Source organism: Danio rerio, chromosome 2, assembly GCF_052040795.2.
Source record: "Danio rerio strain M-AB ecotype USA chromosome 2, GRCz13ab, whole genome shotgun sequence".
Classification (NCBI taxonomy): domain Eukaryota; kingdom Metazoa; phylum Chordata; class Actinopteri; order Cypriniformes; family Danionidae; genus Danio; species Danio rerio.
This window is the reverse complement of record NC_141022.1, coordinates 52,462,529-52,485,893: the sequence shown is the minus strand read 5'-3', so window position 1 is coordinate 52,485,893 and position 23,365 is coordinate 52,462,529. Positions and strand designations below refer to the sequence as shown.

The window sequence follows — 23,365 nt, the reverse complement described above, 5'->3', positions numbered from 1 at the left end:
AGTATTTTTTAATATCCTGTTGTATCCCTGTATGTTTATATTTACACAGAATTGGCATCAAAAATATTTTATTTCTATTATGTTTTCAGTGTGTTATTAGCATGTCAACAATACTGCTATTTTATAATGCAGCAGCTATAGATTAACTAATTGATTATTAAATTGTGTTATGTTACTGATTATTACTGGTTATATAAAAATCTTTATAGAAAGTTAAATCTGTTAAAAAAACTTGACTTTTCTGATTCCCAAATGTCCTGTACTGTGCCATTTGTCAGCTGTCTAACATAAAAGAACTATTTAAATGTATTTTTGTTCAGTTCTATGACCTAACCAGTTTAATAATACAATAATATAAATAAAAACTTGTAATTATTTAATTTTAATATGGGAAAAAAATCTAACTTTTAAAGCAAACGTGGCAGAAGAAAAAAAGTAATTTATTACAGCTTTTGAAAATGTACCAAAAGTTCATCAAAGATTTGTCTCTGTTGCTAGGTTCTACGATGCACCCAGCCTGACCTTCTCTGAACATCCAGATGAGCGAGATATTTCATTTTGGAGAAGGAGGGGACAGGACTTCAGTGCTCTTTTGGACTATGCTGATCCCAGGGAGCTCAGAGTGTCTGGGGGATTGTGGCGAGGTCCAGTTTTAGCTGTTGAGGAGCTGAGAGGTGAGAGGCCACTTGCACGCTGGGAGGAAGGCCCATGGATACGAGAACCAATAGACTCAGGCCCAGAGACTCTGCGTGTGACTGGAGAGAGAAAATGTCAGAGTCTGGGCACAGAGGAATGGCGGCCTGCAGTGGGCCTGGGTCGGCAGCTGTCAGATGGAGAGGCTGAGCATTGGTCTCTGGAACAGCAACACCGTCTGCGACCTGCAGAGGGCAATGTGTCAGCCACAGTGCGAGCCAAATCCCAGTCACTCCCTCGAGTCCTTTCACCTGAGGATCCTCACTATGGAGAATTGCCTCAGACTAGTGCCCCGAATCAGCCCCCTACACAAAGAAGTAACAGCTCTGCTCCATATGGTCGATTCCACGGTGAATGGCCTGCAGGGGAGAGGTGGAGTGGTCAGACACAAAGTCACGGTCCTTCTGCAGTTGTACCAAAGCCACGGTTCAGCCGCCCCGTCAAGCCCCCGTCTTATGAGACTCACCAGCAAAACAGGGGAAGCTGGGAAACGTTGTCTTCTGAACCTGTGTCCAAACCCAGAGACCGCGCAGTGTGCTTTACTCAGAGTTTTGAGCCACTTAGAGACCGCTCTGGTTGTTATTCTCAGAGTGCAGAGCCTATAAGAGATCGGTCCATTTGCTTTTCTCAGAGCGCAGAACCAATTCGCGACCGCATGATAAGCCACTCTCAAAGTGCTGAACCACTAAGAGACAGATTTATCAGTCATTCACAGAGTGCTGAACTTCTGCGCGATCGTTTTTTCACCCACTCACATAGTGCAGATCTGTTAAGGGACAGATCCCTTTGTTACTCTCAGAGCTCAGAACTGCTACGAGACCGGTCCATTTGTTACTCCCAAAGTGCAGAGCTCCTGAGACCAGAAGCATATAGAGATCTGTTTTACCATGAACTGACTGGCATGGAGCCTCCTGGTTACATCCCACCCCCCTCCTATAGGAGATTCCTTCCGCCCAGGAGTGGACAGAACTACAGAGCAGATTCTGCTCTTGTCAGATGGAAACGTGAGCCTGTGAGTGCAGAGATGGGCCAGTGGTTTTCCAGGACCTCAGGATTGTCATGGTCAGAGCGGCGTGAAGACAGGAGCATGGCAGTAATTCCAAGAAGGCCTGTGCATCCAGGGCCTGTTGTACCTAGCCGCTCAGGACTTGTGCAGTATGTCCCATTTGATGACCCGCGCATCAGGCATGTCTCAGGGGGGCCCTCTGGAAACTCGCTCACAGACGCGGACAAGATCCGACACGTCAACAAAGAGCTTCCCTGCGCTGCAAATTTAGGACAATCCACACATGATAGTGCCTTTCTCCCTTCACAGGGACAGAGTCTCAGCACGGACACTAACAAACCGGCTCTTACTGAACAGGAGAATTCTAACCGCTGGCACAAAGGAACGAACAAAGGCAGTGAAACTGTAGCACCTGAGCAGAGCTGTGTCAAGTATCCCGCAGCCTTTCAGCCTAGGCCCCTGCAACCAATCATTAAAACAGAGAGAAATACAGACCAGCAGGCTAGAACTGACCGAGTTACTGACCAAGTCAAGGTTGAGAGAGTAACAGAGCCGGTCAAAGTGGAGAGAGGTGCTGAACAGACAAGAACAGACCAGGTCAAAGTAACTGAGCAAGTGAAACCAGAACGAGTTACAGACCTGATCAAACTGGATAAACCTACTGATCAGGTAAAGCCAGACAGGTTTACAGACAAACAAATAAAGGTAGAAAGATTAACTGACCAGATACAGATAGACAGGTTCCCAGATCAGGTCAAGGCTGACAGATATACAGATAAACAAATTAAACCAGAAATCAAGATAGAGAAAGTTCCTGAAAAGCCCATAAAAACAGACAGAATTTCAGACAAGCAAAGTAAAGCTGAAAGACTCTTAGAGAAACACTTGAAGATTGATAGAATTTTAGAAAAACAACTTAAAGCAGATAAAATACTAGAAAAACAATGTAAACCTGACAAATTTACTGACAAGTTGATCAAGGCTGACAAGCAGGCAAAAGGAGATGCCGGTACAGACCAGATAAAAGTTGAGAAGATTACTGACAAGTCTGGAAAGGCTGACAAATCCATGGATAAAGGTTCATCAGAGAGTGTGTCAACTGTAAAGATAGAACCAGTCCAGGAACCAGAGAAAAAGAGTGTGAAAAAGAAACTTAGTGAGACAATTTTTTGCCTTGTGTCTGTCCCACTTTCACAGTCCAGTTCAAAATCTCGAGATCAAAACAACAATGAAGAGAAAGAACCAGACTCTCCTCCAATTCCTCCACCTCCTCCACCAAGCTCCTCTAGTGAAAACAGCAACACCCTCGGCTCCCTGCCAAACCAAAGCCTCAAAAGCACATCCACCACCTCCACTGACCTGGAGCTGCAAGCACTCACACTTGGCAGTGGGTCCAGTAGCATAGCCACAAGGAGAAGTCACCGCAGAAGGAACTCGCGCTCTAGGATCATCAAGCCAAATCCACATGATGAACTCAGACGGTATTCTGGGGCATGGCCAGGGGACCAGTACCGTGATCAGGAGACCCAAACGAGCCCTGAGCCTACTAAGAGCAATGCAATTCCATGTCCCACCAATACAGAAGCACAAGATGGTCATGTTGCCCCAGAGGTAACAGCTCCTGCTGAGACCGCATTGGTGACTGCAGGGCCTGCCCCAGGGGCCCTTGGAGCTTCATCAGCTCCATCGGCTCCATCTGCTCCATCAGTTCCATCTGTTCCACCAACTCCAGGAGCTCCACCAGCTTCAGGAGCTTCAGACCCCAGCACCCCTTATGGGTATCCCATGAAGGGACAGAAAAGCTTAAAACCATCCAGCAACAGTGCTTTTTCACGGACAGGTACCTTCTCCAAGAGCACAGGATCTCACAGACCTCCATTACATCCACCGCCACATCCACCACCCCCTCCTCCAACCCAACCTCCATCTCAACCTCCTCCCCCCCCTCCAACACAGCCTCCGTCACCACCATCAGATCTAACTGAGGATGCAAAGTCAGCCTTTGGGCCAAACCCTGAAAACTCCGGCCAGTTTTTGCTGAAGCCTGTGTGCAGGCGTCCATGGGATGCCATTGAGGAGCTTGATGCCATCAATAAGGAGGCGCAGGAACAAGCAAGTAAACGTCCCAGCGTGGATCAGTGCATTGAGGATCTTAATGAGGCCTACAAAGATATTATGGAGCTTAGCACTGCCAGCAATAACCTTCCCAATCGTTCCTCCATGCAAATCCCTGACCGCATAAAATCCAGGTTATCTTCAGATCCGCTTGGGATGCCTGCAACCACTCTTCGTCCTAGCTTGGTACCTGGAGGTGACCCAGAATACCGGGAGGTGAAGAGTGCCTTTTCCCGGCCATCAACTGGGAAGAGTGTGAGCTTCAGCAAACAGCTGAGAGAGGAGATTTGTCCTGCTCCTCCCCCACCAGAACCAGGCTTCAGAGATTACAAAACAGTCATGTCCCAGATAACCCAGCGCAAAGCCTGCAGATCAGTGAAGCTGGACATCCCAACCCCTAAAGAGACCCAAAGAGATGATGATTTGACTCTTCAAACCGCCTCCACCTCTTCCATGTCAGCTGAGGTCCCATGGGCAGAGAGACAGCCCATGCAAGATGCCTCCACTTTAACCAGCCCCCCAGATTACGAGCACATCTGTCAAACTCTCCAAATGGCCCGTGAATCTGGGGCTGTTAGTCGTGCTTCTGTCAAATCCAAACCTGGAAGTGCCATGAGCATTGAAACCCCTCAACATGTACCCCTACCTGGAAGACCTCCAGTAGATTCTGAGCAGCCATGTTGTTCATCAGCATTAGAAGCAAGACAGGAGCCAGTCTCAATATTCAGGGAGGAAAGAAGCTCAGGCTTTAGAAGGGTAACAAGCAACTCTAATAGGTTCCTTAATAACAGGGGTGTGCTCTGTAGCCTTGCAACCGGAAAGCCGGTTGGTGATAAAGCAGGTTTAGAGGCAAACCCAGAGGTACCTGCTGACTGGCAAATGCAGCTTTTATTAGCCGAAAAGCATATTGCTACTCTGATTACAGGAGAGGGAACAGAAGAAGACCTTGATGAGTCAAACAAGGTTGTAGGTGATAAAGACATTTTTGCAAGTGAGTTAGTTGAGAAAGAAGTGATTAACATTTTTGCCTCTGATATTAAGGACGATTCTGAAAGTGCTGGGCAGAAATGTTTAGAAGTAAAAGAAACAGAAGCAGAGCAAAAAGAGACACCTGAAAGCCAACAAACTGAAGTGAGAGAAACTTTGAGAGAAGAGAACATGTCTAGGGAAAAGACGCAATCGGAGCAAGAGAAATGTGAGCAGAATGACCCTGTTACTGAGGGGACGGATCAAAAGAGTGATATGACCTCAGAGGCAATGAAAGAACCAAATGTAATCTTGAGAACGAACAAAGCTGCAATGTGGACTCATTCAGGTTTGGATTCAGAGCACCGTCCTGAATTTCCACCAGAACACCTACCACTTTCTGTGCTACCTTGCACTAATCGTAGACTGTCTCTAGGTTTGGACTGGGAGAAAGGTGGGTGGGAAGGGGAAAGTTTGGGCCAAGGTGGATTCTGGTCTAAAGAGAGGCGGTCTCTTGATGCTGAAAGATGGGGTATTGGTGGGGAGAGCTGGGGTTTAGATGATGATAGGCAGGAAGGTGGTGGTGAAAAGCGGGGGCTGGGGGGTTGGCGGGGGTGTGGTATTGATGGGCAGGGTACAGATGACTCAGACTGGGAGTTGGATAAAAATACTCAAGCCACTGGTGGCAAAGAAGCGGATTCAGGTACAAAACAGGAAACACTTGCACAGGGTCTCGGTGAAGAACATTGCAGTCCAGCCTCTAGCACTGACAAAATAGAGCAAAAAGAAGTTATTGTTTGTGAAAGAACTGATAAGGGGGATAGTCGAGTTTCAGATTGCCAGGTTTCAAGTGTAGATAGACGGAGCCGTGGACTTTCCCAAAGAATAGAGGCTCTTTTTACAGCCCCACCCGGGCATGGCTCAAAGGAAAGACTTGCACGCATGAAGGAGGTGGACACTGTCTCACGAATGAGACGCCTTAGCCTCCGAAGCTCAGACTCTTGGGATGGACTGCAGGGGGTCGGAAGGTGGGAAGATTACGAAAAGGAGGGAGAATGCCCCCCTCCTGACCCAGAGTATTCTTCAAACATCACAAAATTAGAGGATACAGAAGGCAGCACCCTCCCTGCAGTCATCAGTGAACCTAAAGAAACCAAGGAGGACCAGGAAATCCTAAAAGGTGTGGAAATTTTACAGCAACATTTTTCTTTAGCACTCTGTAGATATTATTATTATTATTATTAGCATGTGTTTTATGGTATAATAGTACAGTCCAGTCTTTTTAAGCTTAATGCTAGTATTGATTTGTGTTACTAATTAAACAGACTAATTTTATTAGTTGTTTGGAAAAGTACATTCATGAGGGTTTGTCTTGTTTGGAAAAAAACCTTGCATTCAAGTTCTGGTTGTCTTTATGCTGAATGGTCACTAGAGAGAGCTCTACAGTTCAGTTCCCAAGTTGCCCGTCAAATTTGATTCAGAATTTAAGCCAGGGGTGTCCAAACTCGGTCCTAGAGGGCCGGTGTCCTGCAGATTTTAGCTCCAACTTGCCTCAACACACCTGCATGGATGTTTCTAGAAAGCCTAGAAAGAGCTTGATTAGCTAGCCCAGGTGTGTCTGATTGGGGTTGGCACTAAACTTTGCAAGACACCGGCCCTCCTGGACCGAGTGTGGACACCCCTGGTTTAAGCCAATCAAGCATCAACCACTATTATTACTTTACACAAACATTGATTTTCAGTGAATTGATTACATTGTTTTTCTGTTCTGTTGGTAATTTCAGAGTCACAGAAGCCCAGCCAGGTGGAGAGGTCATAGCTGAACCCTAGAGGTCAGAGGTCATCCAACTAAGGGCCAGCCTCCAGCACTGTGACCTGGCTGTCTGCAAAATGCCTTCATCCTCATATGCTTTTGAAACATCATCAGACATTGACACACACATACACACACAACATTAGACACAAACACACTGAGCGATGCATCTATCTAATACACATGTCTGTGTGTATAAAAAAACATGCACACACAAACTCAACTGACACACAAATACTCAAAGTCATTGTCATGTATGCAGACGCTCACATGCATTCAGAACACCTTTCAACACCTCACCACACTGAGACATCTGAAATGGCCTTCTACTCCGACAAGAGCATTGTGTATCAACTCCACTCCACGCCCACTCAGTTCCAGCTCTGCTGGCTTTCTAAGTGTTGCTGTTCCACTGCCAGAGGGAGGTTCCCAACAAACCCCACCCCATTCATATGTTAGTCCTCATCATGCGCCATGTTTCTAAACTCCTTGTCCCTGTCATTTTTCTTTCCCCTGCAATTTTCCGTAAAAGTTTGGTTTATTGGATGTTTGTCTGGTGTGTTACTCAGCAACAATGAACATGTTGTTGTGTTATGACGAAGCTAAAAAACTACTTGTTGCGATCTTTTTTATAAAATAGACTGTTCAAAAAGTATGACAGAACAATCGATGATGTTTTAAAACCAGCTAAAATAACGTATCATGTCCTACTCGTTCCAAACAACCTATCATTTTCAGTGTTCTTTCCTCAAACCATTTCCTTCCTTACATCTTTGCATGTTCTTTCCTTCAGCCTTTTTATCAAACACCTCATTCTTCTTACTAACACTTCATTTCATCTAGACACTGTTATCTCTGCGCACAGTGTTTTGCTAATAATGCAATATCGTTATTTGTGTAGTTGCTCATCAAACTTACAATATCATCCCATCAGTATTAGCTGCATCATATCTCTGCATTCAAGGTCTTGTGCTATAATTCCTACTTCCTATGACCATATTAGATTTACATAGTCTTTTGTACTTTAATCACTCTTTATTTATTGAAGTTTCCATTGCAAAGTATTGGACCAATCAGAAGATTTTTAAGGCAGGGAAAAGCCTCCTTTCCACTGCACAAGACAAATGACAAGCAACATACCAGAAGTCATTCGTTTTCAATGGAGAGTAGTCTGAGAACTGCGTGGAGTTTCGATCATCTCCGTATGCAGAAAATTCGGATCCGAATAGACTGTATGTGATCGGCCGACCAAATGTGTTATATTTCAGCGTTGTCCATGCAGGTTTATGTGTGCGAGAAAACGTCTATATTGAGAAATAAGTAATAAAAATATATATATATTTTTTGTTGTCTCCACATTCATACAACAAGCTCTTGCTTTTGCATTTCTTTATTTCAGACAATGGTGTACGACAGAACTAAAAATTATTTGCGACTGCCACAAGGGGGCGTATTCCAACAGTTGTGTCTAAATGTGTGCAGTGGAAAGGCGGCTAAAAAGTTGCTACTTTTTTGTTTACGGTAGCAAGTAAAAAAAAAAAAACAATCTTGCGGTATCTCACGTTTTTAGACACAAAGATGTTATGTGTGACTGGCCCATTAAAGCTAACCATGTTCTTATGCTGCGTTCACACCAGACGCGGATGAAGCGTCAAACGCGAGTAATTTACATGTTAAGTCAATGCAAAGATGCGAATAGACATTCTGAGGCGCGATACGCACGAATGAGGTGGCACGAATGGCTTGTTTCTCGCATATCGCTCAAATTTGAAAATCTAAACTTTAGCGGACATTCGCTACACGTTAACCAATCACGAGCTTTCTCTTGTAGGGGCGTGCTTATAGAGCTTGTAGCGCCTTTTGTGGTGTCCCCAATCCTCAAACTGGGCTCGGCTCAGTTGGAAGCACCGCTGAAAGCTTCCATCATCCATGTTCAGTTTCTGGAGGAGTTTAAAACTCACAGAGCTGGGTGCACCTCTGAATGGATCTAGTGAACTCAGTGGATCTAGTGTCTATTGTTCAGTGAATTTGACGTGCGAATGAAGCGGATTTGATGCATGAATGAAGCGAGTCAACTCAAAATGTTCACGCGTCTATTTATATGCGAATAGCGCAATACATCCACGCGTACCGCATCTGGTGTGAACACAGCATTAGAATTAAGTTATTACATTTTTTTAATATTTCAGCCCAAAATCAAATTTAAATAAATGGGTTTGAAAGAAAGAATTATATTAAGCATACAGAAAACAACGGCGGTTGTGGCGGTTCAATCTACTGTGGCAACCCCTGATAAATCAGGGACTAAGCTGAAGGAAAGGAAGGAAGAACAAAAGTAATCTTCCTCAATAGCCCAAGTATTCAGAATACTAATGGGTAAAATAAACCTTTTCAAAGCTTTGAGCAATGGAAAGGTGCTATTTGAATAAAACGTCTTCATCTTCTTTTGAATCAACTAAAGCAATTGCTTTGCAAAATGATTCACCGATCCCAAAAATCAATGGCCACCAGTTTCCAATAATCCCATCAGTATTAGCAAAACTATGTCTCTGTATTCAAGGTCTTGTGCTATAATTCCTAATTCCTAAAACCACAGTAGATTTACACTGTCTATTTGTAATGTCCGCACTGCTTTAGTTCCTGAATTAGGGACCATTCACACAGAACCCGTTTTTCCATTCCAGTGTGCTACTTTTCGCACAATTTTGATTGACATGTATTTTGAAGCAGCTTGCACACGATTGCAGTTTTTTTAAAATGGAGCGTCAAAATAAAAAATAAATGAACTTTTATGGACAGTGCTGCTCATTAGTGTCAGTTGCAAAGCACTGGACCAATCAGAAGAACTTGAACTTAGCTAGTTTTTGTTGGCATGATTTTTATTTGACCTTAACTTACTTGACTCCCTTTTTAAAAAACAATTCCTAAACGCTGCATCTCACGTTTTTAAACACAAAGACATGTTCTGTGTGAATGGTCAACGCAATCTCACGGCAATTCGTAACTTTTTAATTTAGTGGCTAATTCGTATGAATTCGTACGATCTAATTCATACAATTTAGTTTGATTTGCTCATCACCCAATGACGGTTGGGGTTAGGGGTGGGGTTGGGTGCCACGCCTCCTTTTTAAAATCGTGCATTTTCGTACGACTGAATTTGTACGAATTCGTACGAATTAGCCACTAAACTGACAAAACGTAAAATACTTACATTTCCTCGTGAGATCAGACTGGAATAGCCCATTAAAACAAATCATAATACCATGTACTAACCAGATGCATTCAACAACCTAAGATTTTTGATTAGTTTTTACAGTTTTTTTTCATCATTTAGCCCAAAATTAAATGAAAATAAATGGGCTTGAAAGAAAGAATTATATTTCTGTGGTGGTTCATTCCACTGTAGCAACCCCTGATAAATCAGGGACTAAGCTGAAGGAAAATGTTTTTCCAGTATTTTTCTCAATAGACCCAATGTAATCAGAAATAGAAATGGCTAAAATAAACCTTTTCAAAGCTTTGAGCAATAGAAAGGTGCTTTTTATTCTTCTTCTTTTGAATCAACTGAAGCAATTGCTCAACAAAATGATTCACTGATGCCAAAAGACAATGGCCACCAGTTTCCAATACTCTTCAGAATACCTATTGTAATCGCTTCACATACCAGTATCTTTCCCCACGTTTGAGCGTCACCATGCATAACGTTCACCAACCTGTTCATCTTTCATTCGCCCACTAAAACTTCATAAATTCATCAGTCAGTCCACAATCCTAAAACCAGTCCATGGACGCAGCCTCTACCCCATTAAGTCTTTGTCCCTCCAGCCTCTGTTGACACCCTGGAACTCTCTTGTCGTTTGTTGGAACATGTGGTCCGCTTGTGGAGTGATTTCAAGGGGTGCGTTTACCCCTCTGTCCAATGTGGTTCTGTTTGAGCAGACATGAATGTTTTGTAAACGCTTTTTAAATTTTGGTATATATTGATTTTTTTGACTTTACCAAAACCAGTATGGCAGTTTTACGAGAACTGTTCGATTTATTCATTCATTTTCTGTCATGTTTATGTGTCACGTGAGCTGTTCTGCTCCAAATCAGGAGTCAGTAGGAGAAGCTCAATGGCTCTGAACTGTTTTCATTTTCTGACGAATCGATCAAAGAAACCGTATCGCTCTTGGTTCAAACCCATAGTGCCCTACAACCAGAACTTTTCAGCACACTGTAACGTATGCCCCTGAGTGTGGAGAGCTTTGTACAGTATCGACTTAAAAATAGAAAAAAAGAAAAGGAGAAAAAAAAATTGACGTATTGCAGGTCAAACGGAGACCTGGGTTGGATGAGCGTTTCAGTATTTGATGTATCAACTTTAAAAGCACCTTGTTAACGTATTTTTATCGGGATTGGATTCAAAGAGAATTTTTAGCAATCAAGTGGCCTTTTTGAAACACACCAGTAACGATAAGCCTAAGGAGTTACTTTGAAACACCACCAAAATGTTTGATATCTCAAGTGTCGATTCATGTTTTGAATGTTTGTCTGATATATCAAATACCTTAAATGATGTTGTGTGACCCAGGTTTCACTTTGAATTAAGGAACTATTTTCAGGCGATGTAGACTACTGAAAAAAAAAAAAACAGGGTCCAAATGCGAACACAAAGACACATGTTAGCTACATGTTGCGTGTCTTCACCCTAAACCCCCAGGTAACTTCGGGAAGCAATAAATGCTCACGACGAGTGTTTCGATGACAAGCTAAATGTGTACAGATAATTTTAATGGTTAAACGTAGATGGTTGCAAAGTAGAGGACAGGTCTAGAAATGTAATGATTTGGATTAGTTTAGGTGAAAGATACTCTATGGTAATGTGTGATATGTATGGAACAATTTTAGGAAAAACGAAACTTCTAAGATACCATATGCTACGGAATGGAGAGATACTTTCTGACATCTTAATGCATGAAAGCTTGAGCAATATTGTCCAACACAAAAAGCGCTCATTGGCTGTAGAAAATCTGGGAAGCGGTATGTACTTGTGTTAAAAAGAGTCATCTATCCAAATGTCACTATTAGAAAAGCGTTTCAGTTTGCGTGCGAGTGGGATGAAAGAGTGTGCGCGCGTGCATGTGTGTGTTCGCTTGCTTTTTTCCTTATCATAGTGCCATCCATGCGATTTAACAAAATAATAATGCATTTCACTGAATACTTATTTTTGTTATCATTGGAATTGTTAACTAGTCTGCATTATGTATAAAATAAAAGTATATTTTAAATATTTTAAAAGATATTTTGTATTTAACCATGATAATTAATTTCTCCGCTCTTGGATCAAGTTGGCAGTGTTACGTTGCTGTATAGAATGATAAGAAAATTCTATAATTTTCTAGCGCTTCAAAACAAAAATACAGAAAAAAGCGAAAGATTGAGACCTGCAGCATGTCCCATTTCGGCTTCTCGAGTTTTAGGGGCTCTCATTGTAAACATCGAAGATGTATCACAGGATTTTGCTTCGTTTTTTTTTCTTTGGGAGTTTGTAGTAAATCCTGTAGTCTAGTCAAAAAGGCCAACGGTTGATATTTGACGCTTTGTATAGTTGTAATGTTCATCCAGTTTGCAAATTTAGTGGATCCATTCACAGCTGCCTAGAAACTTGTTACAGAAAAGTGCATACGACGAGGAAATCGCAACATTAAAAGTGACTTTGTTTGATCTTGATTCCGTTCAAAGCTAAATGTGGCCTTATTTTATTTGAGCATCTGTACGTCTTCCATTCAGAATCATGTACTGTTATCATCATGAGTTTTTTCTACCAAGAAACGAGACATAAATCAATAAGTAAACAGTCTTTAGATCACTCAGCCAAATATTTCTTTCTTTCTTTGCAAGTACGATAAGCTAACGTTCGGATTGAAAGTAAGATGTGTAGCACACTGACAGGATCTGTTCCCTACTTCACTAAAAAAAAAAGGCCATAACTGTTATATGATTTCAAGCTGTTTTCATGAACTATGTAGCATTTTTGCCATTGTAGCATTCAGAGTGTGTTAAAAAGCCACTGAATCGTACTGTTTTTATTTTCACTTGTAATGGGAGTCGTAATGATAACACTGTCTGTATTTGAAAACACAAGCTGTTGCATTTTCATGCCAAGAGTGTCATGGGTTACATTTTTAACGCTTTTTTAAAAAAAACATTGGACATTTCTGGATATCATGGTTCGCATTTGCATCCATTTTTTTGGTTTCATGTTTGTAAATGTTTTAGGCATTTGAAATGTAAATATGTGACATAAGGATAAAAAAAGAATCAGATTTAATAAACATTTTCTACAATTTAATTGCCGTGTATCTGAATAAGATCTGTATAGCTATGTTTGGAGTTCGTTAATCTTTATTAAGTTTGCATATGTTGAACAAGGCCAAAAGCATGTATTCTAATATAGTTGAATTTATAACTTTTTTAAATAATGTAATTTAATTTCTAATATTGCTCTTCTTAAGTATATCATATTTTTGGTTTGTTTTTTGGAATAATTTCATGGGTTGGAATCTAATTTAAATGACATTTTACATTAAAAAATATATGATATATGCTTTTTCTTCTCTAGCCTTTAATTGAGAGGAGTGTTGGTACGCTTGAAATTCCTTGCAGAAAATTACTATGAATGCACAATAACAACTGAATGTTGACTATATGTGTGTGCACTTACTGGCCACTTTATTTGGTACACCTGTTTAACTGCTGTTAACGCAAATTTCTGATCAGCCAATCACATGGCAGCAACTAATGCATTTAGGGCATGTAGACATGGTCAAGACGAGCATCAGAATAGGGAAGAAAAGTGATTTAGGTGACTGAATGTGGCATGGTTGTTGGTGCCAGACGGGCTGGTCTGAGTATTTCAGAAACTGCTGATCTACTGGGATTTTCATGCACAAACATCTCTAGGGTTTACAGAGAATGGTCCGAAAAAGAGAAAATATCCAGTGAGCGGCAGTTCACAGTTCAACAATGCCTTGTTGATGCCAGAGGTCAGAGGAGAATGGCCAAACTGGTTCGAGCTGATAGATGGTGGTGTAAAGGTGTGGGGGATATTTTCTTGGCACACTTTGGGCCCATTAGTACCAACTGAGCATTGTGTCAATGCCACAGCCTACCTGAGTATTGTCCCTTTATGACCACAGTGTACCTATCTTCTGATGGCTACTTCCACGCGCCATGTCATAAAGCAAGAATCATCTCAGACTGGTTTCTTAAACATGCCTATGAGTTCACTACTGATTTTGAGGAACATCAGAGATTTAAATGCATAAGTATTTGGAGACTTCAACATACTGATCAAGCCAGCAGGATTTTTTTTATAGCAATAAGTAACAACAAAACAACAATGTAGTCTGTTATAGAACAATATACATTGCTAAATTAAATGATTACTATATTGCCTGTTATGTGTTAATCATTTTAAAAGAGCACTGTAGCCTTTTAATGTGGTGTGTGTGTCCATGAGTGACTCAAAAAATGGAGATGGACATCCTCCAAGTCCCAAATCAAGCATGCTGAGAGGATTTTAGGTTTCATTCATAAAATGCTCTGCTGGCCTGATACATTCATGAAATGTTGTGCCAACGTTGTGATCCATCGATAATAAGTTTTGCCAACATTTGGGTCCAACTGGCAGCTCAGTGTGGGAGTCTGGCTGGAGAAAAGTGCTAAAATCACCGACAAATACATCACACACTTCCTCAGACTGGCTTCTTTCTTAGTAATGAAACCGTGTGTTGTATTTGCGATTATGTATTTATCAAAACACTGAGTCATGATGTCAGTTTCCACCTCCGAGAGATACTATTTAACTTATTTACCGTCTATCTATCTATCTATCTATCTATCTATCTATCTATCTATCTATCTATCTATCTATCTATCTATCTATCTATCTATCTATCTATCTATCTATCTATCTATCTATCTATCTATCTATCTATCTATCTATCTATCTATCTATCTATCTATCTATCTCAGGTAAATGACTTATGATCCCATAACATCTGTATTTATGTAGACATACAGTATAATCAATTGTTCATTCATTTAAATAAGTTAGATTGACAATTACTGTATAAAACTAAATACTAAAATAGATTACAGAACATCGTCTAATTCATAAAATGTTACATCATACAAAATAACTGTGTGACAATTTAACTCAGCATAAGTACGTTTAGGGACCTTCAATAGAAAATCTTATGCCAACTGATGACTAATGTAAGCCAATCGCGAAGATGTTGTCCTGTCATTGGTTTATTTCACCGGAAATCTGAAGCTCGTGTTTACAAGCGTTATCAAACGCTTGGATCTCGACTGAAGTTTATTCGGTTGGATGAAAAGGAAAGGACTATGATGGACGAGAAATAAGAAAGAAAAGCTCAAGATAAAGAGTTTCAGTCGCAGGTGTATCAATAGGAGATACACAACATTGGGGCTACACAGGTAAGAACATTGGTTATTTGCTGGTTACTTCATGCTTGACTTTCTGCTGCAAGTTTGTGTTAACGTTAGATCTGATCTTTTTCCTGTAAAATTTCTCTTGAACGTCACTTGAAATTAGTTTACTTTTTATCATTTCATATTTGTGCTTTTAGCTGCTTATATTCTTCTTATTTCGTTAGTAGTTTAACATTAGCATTCACAATAACCACACCGAAATGCAAAGTGTCTATTTCAGTGTTATTGAGGAAACTTTTTTAATATAGCCTATTGTTTTCTAAAGTTTTGTGACGACAAACCTCAGAATTGCTAGTATGACAGTAAATTGGATTTTGTCATAAACCGTGACTCATGTTTTTTTGGAATTGTCAGTTCTCAAAGAAATTATGGTGTGATATCTCCAAATTCAAAAATAACAAATTATTACAAAATCTTGGTTAAGAATATCAACATTATTTTTGGATTGTTGAACAGTAACAAAAACAAAAAAAAATAAATAATTGATCTTTTGATGATATATACAAAGTTCCATATTCACTGATGCAGATTTGTTAACAAAAAACTTTATCCTTCCTTTCATATTTAAAGAATTAGAGCATTATACCAACACCATCAAGCAAAGTACTTATAAAAAATGATTAAAATAGTTTTTACTTGAAACCTTCAAGATTCTGTAAATCCACAAGACCCTTTTTAGTGTGCATACTTACATTTGTTTGTCTTATTTATATTTTATTTTCTGTATACCTCTGACCTTTTGTTCTTTTTTGTATTTGAATTGTTCTGTATTCTATTCTTTAAGCATTGATTATAATAAAGTTAAAGTAAAAAAAAAAAATAACAACGGGAAAACCAGAGCATGCTATATAGTGTATACATGTATAATATATACATGTATTATGTCTGTGCGTATTTAATAAAATATTTGGGCTCCTAATTCATATCCATGGCCAAAGTAACCAGTTCGTGGCATGGATTCAGCAAGGTACTGGAAATATTCCTCAGAGATTTTGATCCATATTGACATGACAGCATAACACAGTTGCATCCATGATGCGAATCTCCCGTTAAAAGCCATTGCAAAGTTGAATTCTCATTAAAACTATGCAGAACTGTGTTTTTGTATTCATTCTCGGAGTATCAGAGTACATAATGGATGATTTCAATTAAACAATAGAAAATTTCACATTTAATAAAGGTAAAAACAAACAGCAGCTTAATTTTTATAAAAATGTTTTAGAATTATCATGTATTAAGGAAGTGGTCAGACAGCAGGAATATAAACTGCACTGTACCTCAGTTCATTCATCTGTGATTGCTTGCTTAATGCACCATAAGATTATTATACATTTCCACACATATGATGTATAAATTCAAACAAAGGCGTCCTTATACGCCTCATAACCCCACGGCTTTATAATCTTATAAGCAGATTAAGAAAAAAGCTATATTGCTTGTCAACATAATATGCATGTGTTTGGTAGTGCCCTGGTGCATATGTCTAGCATGGTCATGTGATCAGATGAACCCTGCACGTGTGGTCTAGTGTTTTCTGTTCAAGCAGCTGACGTTAAACTTTATGAATGGATGCAGTGTATGTCAAGTGTGTTTGCATTTGCATTGGAGTCCATAAGGGCAATAATCAGCTTTCTTCTGTCTGGACTCATGCTGCACGCTGTATATGGATATACGGGTAAAGCTCATGAAGTCTAACGCTCTGACCCTGTGATTGAAGCCGGCTGTTTACAATTGGATAAGTGTCTTAGATCACACTTTGTGACCCGGAGATCTTGGTACTGGACTGGCACAGTTTACGGTTTTAAACACCTGCAGATGGTAGAGGAGCAGTTTTGTGGATAATTATCAGGAATATTTGTTTAAAGGTAAATTTACTTTTTGCTTTTGCATTAAAATACTTAGAAGAATAATGTAGAATAATGAAAATGTCATTCATGCGCTGATGTACTTCTTATCTGGAATTTGTAAATATTTAATTCACTATCTATTTCTATCTATCTATTTATATTTTGTCAAATCAAATCAAGTGGTACTTTTTTAATATTGTTCAAAAATGGATTCCAAATCTTTTTAAATATTCATCCTTTCCTCTTAAAGAATATGTGATCTTCTCCAATATGTGATCTTCTTCACTGCTAGGTTTATAATGTCATCCAGACTAAAGTACTTATATATTTGATGAATATGTAATTTATTATGCATTAATCAAGTTAAATATGTTTGATAGTCATTAATTTTTGCAACAAAAGAATTACAAATGGACAAAAAGCGATAAATTATTAGTGTTTTATTGTATTGACGTTCGAAAAAGCGATTTGATATGCTATGAAAGCAATGATCAGGGCATTTACTGTAGTAATTGCCACAGCACGAATTGTCCAGCAGATGGCGCTCTGTTTTTTGTGTACTTTGTGTTTTAGAGGACTTGTGCCATTACATCAAATAATGTTGTCTAGTCTTGAGTGTCCTTTTTTTTATTTATATGACTTTTCAGATATAGTCAGTAGTTAGGCCATCCATCTCTGTTGCCATGCTTCATTTAGTGCTTGACGTTTGGGTAAGTTTAATAAAATAAAAGTTTCATCACACAATCAGTGGAAGATTTTAGTATATTTAGTGCTGTTATTTTCAGTGCAGTTCATAATAAATAATTCTTACAGCTTATAGATTTTGTAGCATCTTATATTTTGGTGTTGGGCCAAGATTATTCATATTTGTGTATCATTTATATTTATTATGTACATTTTTATAACAAAGATATTTTAAGTTACATATAATTCGTATCTTATACACATATTTTATATCTAAAAGTAATATATATATATATAAATATATATATATATATATATATATATATATATATATATATATATATATATATATATATATATATATATATATATATATATATATATATATATATATATATAGTAAATATACACAGTACACACACTATGTTGTTTATTTTAGATGCGATTAAATGCCATTATTTCTTAATAGAAGTATTTATTGACCTTTATATTAAAAAATAAATACAAAATAAATTATATATAAAATAAATAAAATATAAATAAAATAAAATATATATAAAATAAATAAAGTGTGTGCATATTGTATATTAGTGAATATTTTATGATATATTATATATTAGTGAATTTCATCCAAATATTTAAACAACCTCCACATATCTTACTTATTTTTAGTATATAGGTTAGAACGAGTAAAAGGATGCTTGTTTGTTTAAGTCTTTTCTATTTTCAATATGTATGAATTTGCATATATTTTTATAGCCCATAAAAAGCTTACATGTGCATCTGTGATGTTTTCGGTCAGATGAACATTGAGGAGTGTTTGCTAAAGGTTTGTTGTGAGAGTGAAGGGGCGAGAGTTTGTGAAAGTGACACTGCAGCATCGTGACTATGTGCTGCTCTGAAATCCACATTGCTCATAAAAGTTCAGACACCGAGTCACGTTCTCCAACTCTGAGGCTCGGTGCCCGCCTGCAGACTGATCTACATTCACTGCAACACTCCATGCCACAGACAACACATGAATATTACTAGGTTTATAATATCATTCAGACTAAAGTACTTATATATTTGATGCATTTCTTGATTCCTTTAATGGCTATTGTCAATTTTAACATCCCAAATGCAACATCTTTATTTAGGTCTTTATTTATATATATATATATATATATATATATATATATATATATATATATATATATATATATATATATATATATATATATATATATAAATATATATATGTGTGTATATATGATTTTTTTGTGTTATTTTTCAACTTAAAATTGTATTTAAAATATTTTATTTTATTTTATATTCATTCATTCATTTTCTTTTTGGCTTAGTCCCTTTATTAATCAAGGGTTGCCGCAGCGGAATGAACCGCTATTATATTATATTATATTATATTATATTATATTATATTATATTATATTATATTATATTATATTATATTATATTATATTATATTATATTTTATTATATTATATTATATTATATTATATTATATTATATTATTATGTCATGTCATGTCATCATATAATATTATATTATGTTATATTATATTATAATATATTAAATTATATTATGTTGTATTATGTTAATATAATATAATATAATTTAATGTAACGTAACATAATATAATATAACGTAACATAACATGATATAATATGATACGATGACATGACATGTATAATATAATATAATATAATATAATTTAATATATAATATAATATAATTCAATGTAATATAATATAATATAATATAATATAATATAATATAATATAATATAATATAATATAATATAATATAATATAATATAATTCAATATAATATAATATAGTATAATATAATATAAATTATATTATATTATAATACATTATATTATGTTATATTATATTAGAATATAATTTGTTTTATTTTATTTTCATGTATTTTCTTTTTTTCTTAGTCCTTTTATTAATCGGGGGTCGCCGCAGCGGAATGAATCGCCATTATATTATATTATATTATATTATATTATATTATATTATATTATATTATATTATATTATATTATATTATTATGTCATGTCATGTCATCATATAATATTATATTATGTTATATTATATTATAATATATTAAATTATATTATGTTGTATTATGTTAATATAATATAATATAATTTAATGTAACGTAACATAATATAATATAACGTAACATAACATGATATAATATGATACGATGACATGACATGTATAATATAATATAATATAATATAATTTAATATATAATATAATTCCATGTAATATAATATAATATAATATAATATAATATAATATAATATAATATAATATAATATAATTCAATATAATATAATATAGTATAATATAATATAAATTATATTATATTATAATACATTATATTATGTTATATTATATTAGAATATAATTTGTTTTATTTTATTTTCATTTATTTTCTTTTTTTCTTAGTCCTTTTATTAATCGGGGGTCGCCACAGCGGAATGAATCGCCATTATATTATATTATATTATATTATATTATATTATATTATATTATATTATATTATATTATATTATATTATATTATATTACATTTTATTATATTATGCTACTAATTTTCATTCATTATTTTTACATTTATCTTAATGCCAAATAATAAACAATTAACCACTTTTTGTACAATGAGCGTTCATTGCATTTATTTTTGCTCTTTACTAGAATTCTATTTACCAGTGCACATTATCAAGATGGATTTTAATTATAAATTGTTTCACAAAAATATTTGAAATATGATTTTAATGTTAATTATTATTAAAAATGTATAAATAATCACTTTATTTTTAATACTTTCACTCAAAATAAGATGTTTGCTGTTTGTTAAAACCACTTATTTAATATTAGCTGAAACAACACAATTCCTGAGTTTAGTTTTTGGGAACAACCTAATTGTTTTATGTTCAACACACTTAAATTTGTAAAAACTAATAAGCTAACTTCATTCCTTAATGTTGCCACACGATTGTGTGGAGCACAGCATTTTTTTACAGCACAGATTGATTTAAATACCAAATTAAATAACTAAAACATCTCACTTTAATTAAAAAAAAAAAATTAACAACAAGTATTGTGCAATTCTATTTAAAAAAAAAAGATGAAATGTTTACTTCTTTCAGTATCAAATGCACATTGATTTGAATACAAAATAAGAAATAAACTAGAATCAATATATGTATGTGCTGCACCATCAGTATCAGAAGTATTGATATATCAGTGTATCCGTGTGTGTTTCCTCTGATCCAGGAGCTTGTCTGTCTTTCTGTGGTGGTCTGCCGAGGTTGTTGATCTAACAGCTGATTCAATCCCCCCATAGTCTATTTCTGGCAGATTCCCTTGCAGGACTCAGTTCTCCGGCCATACATGGAGTCTGCTGGTTTTGGTTCCCTCTGCTTATGTGTGTGTGTGTGTGTGTATGTGTGTGTGTGTGTGTGATCATGACTCCCAGTACACTGTCACTCTCCACTTGTTAACCCAACAGGAAATCCAGAACATTGCCACCTGCGGATTTTTGCGGAACGTGCAGAACTTCTTCACCTTGGAATATTTTCATTGCCACCTTTTGGAGTGTTTTGAAATTCTCCTTCACCGGTGTTCTACTTTGCATCATATTTTCCCCATTTTCCCCTCCTCTCCCTTCTCGTTTCCCTCCCCCTTTTTTCCCCTCTTCTATCATCAACACTTATTCCTTCAGCTCATTTAATGGATCAGCATCCCTTTGTTTTCCGTCTGGAGTATGATAGACAGTTTTCCATCTGGAGTATAATGGACATCTCTTCATCTTCAATCATTTACAAACTGACCCTCGCTTTAAACTGAGAACTCTTTACTAAAATCTGAGCTGACTACAGATGATCTTGGGGAGCTTTTGAAGGCAGTTACCAGTAAGTAGTGTTTCTGTCTTTTTTTTTTTTTTTGTTTCTTCGTGTGGCGGCAGGAGTAAGCTCTCGGCCTGAGCCGGCTTTGTTTAACCCCATGATAGCGTAATCCCCCTGTGACTCCAACCCACCCTGATCCGCTTCCTGCTGGACAATGAGCAGGTTGGGAAGCATGTGTCGTCTGCGTCCTCTTTAGCAGCTCAACAGGTATCATTTTCACACAATCTTCTATGGCTGTTGAATGTTCTGCTTCTGCTGCTGGGTTGTTTCTTTTACGATGTCTCTTGAGGATTTTAATGGTGGTTTAGGAGCAAATGTGGTGGTCTCTGATCTTGAGCAGGAGTTGGTGACCATGGAAGTGTGATTTTGACTAGTGTTTAATATTGCTTTTCTTCAGACTGAGATGCATGTTTGAGTCTTGTCTATTATGCTTCCATGGTTGGATTTGGAAGTCAGGATAGTTGTATTTCTTGTTGTTTAAGATCAGAAGATCTAGTTGTTTTTTTGCAGTCCTAAGTTATCATTTGTTGTAATGAATTCACAAAATAGGTAAGAGCATAAGTGCACATGTCTATATAGGTATCTGTTTATGTACTTACTTTCTTATTTATAGATTTATTTATTTAATAATTTGCTTTGTTATACTTACTGTACATTTACTCAAATTGTAACTCCCATGTTTTTACTTATTTTCTGTTTGCATGTAAAAATTTTTTTTACTTTTAGGCTACTGTACTTACAGTATATGATTTTATTTTTGCATGTTTTCGCTTTCAAATGAATATTTTACTTGATTACGTTTTACTCATTTGTTTACAGTATTTTCTTTTGACTATTTTAAGCTCTTTAGAGCTATTTTTATCGTTTACTTATACTATAAAAAGCTATACTGTAAGTTACTTTACATAAAGGGAGTGAAGAAGTTGTCTTGAAAGTGACAAGATGACATACTTTCTAAAGTAAAGTTAACTTAATTTTTATAATTATGCACATAGTTAATTTACTTAAGATTTATTAGGCAGCAGGTTTGCTTACTAGTTTCAAGGAAAGTCAACTAATCGCTTTCTACAGTGTATTTTCTTTAGCCTAATTACATAAACATTTTAGTTTTTTTTATATATATATATATTTTTATAGAATATTTTTAGTGCAAAAACATTTCAGAAAATTACATTGAGTAGAAAGATAGTATCTGTCATTCATGTAATTTGAGTTCTGACCCCCACATGAAAAATAACAATAAAATAAATAAAAAATAGAAGTAAAAAATTTTTAATTGTAATTAAATAAACAAATAAATAATACTAACACTTATAATAATAAAAATAATAAAGCCACACACACAAAAAATACAATATTATATGGCAAAAAGGCATATTACATTTCTTTTGTCCAACATTTTAGTTTTTAATAATAATTATAATAATTTCTTACATTTTATATAGCACTTTTCTGGGCACTCAAAGCGCTTTACACAATGGGGAGGAATCTCCTCATCCACCACCACTACTTATCATATTTTTTTTACACATTTATTTATATTCATTTTACTAGTTTGATAATTTTCATGTAAATTTAAGATGATATTATTGCAGTTTCTGGTATTTAAGAGACTTCTGAGCTATTTCTACACTGTAAAACCCAAAGTCAACTTTATCAAATGAAATGAGTGTAGTTAACTCAAAATTTACTGAAAGTTAATTCCACTCATTTGAAAAGAGTTTTGAACTTCGTGTTGAAGGTAATGAGTTAATTCAATATCTCATATCTTCAACTTAATTGGAGTAAGTTTACAGTACTCGTATAGAT

The 23,365-nt window shown here is 36.4% G+C and overlaps 2 protein-coding genes across 28 annotated transcripts in view; both read left to right on the top strand.

Annotated features, from left to right (window-relative positions):
• The window catches only part of jcadb (junctional cadherin 5 associated b), a 32,458-nt gene extending 21,581 nt beyond the window's left edge, over positions 1-10,877 (top strand). The window contains exons 3-5 of the mRNA XM_087241407.1: positions 499-5,960; positions 6,565-7,799; positions 9,243-10,877. Of these exons, the coding sequence (XP_087097533.1) occupies positions 499-5,960; positions 6,565-6,599 (5,497 nt within the window). The 3' untranslated portion in view covers positions 6,600-7,799; positions 9,243-10,877. The remainder of the gene's footprint in view (positions 1-498; positions 5,961-6,564; positions 7,800-9,242) is intronic.
• Positions 10,878-14,836: 3,959 nt separating this feature from the next.
• svilb (supervillin b) overlaps positions 14,837-23,365 on the top strand; it is a 125,124-nt gene continuing 116,595 nt past the window's right edge. For 18 of the 27 annotated variants that reach the window (NM_001443372.1, XM_087238671.1, XM_087238669.1 and 15 more), the window contains 1 exon segment: positions 14,923-15,080. The gene's annotated coding sequence lies outside the window, so the exon portion shown is untranslated. 27 annotated transcript variants of the gene reach the window in all.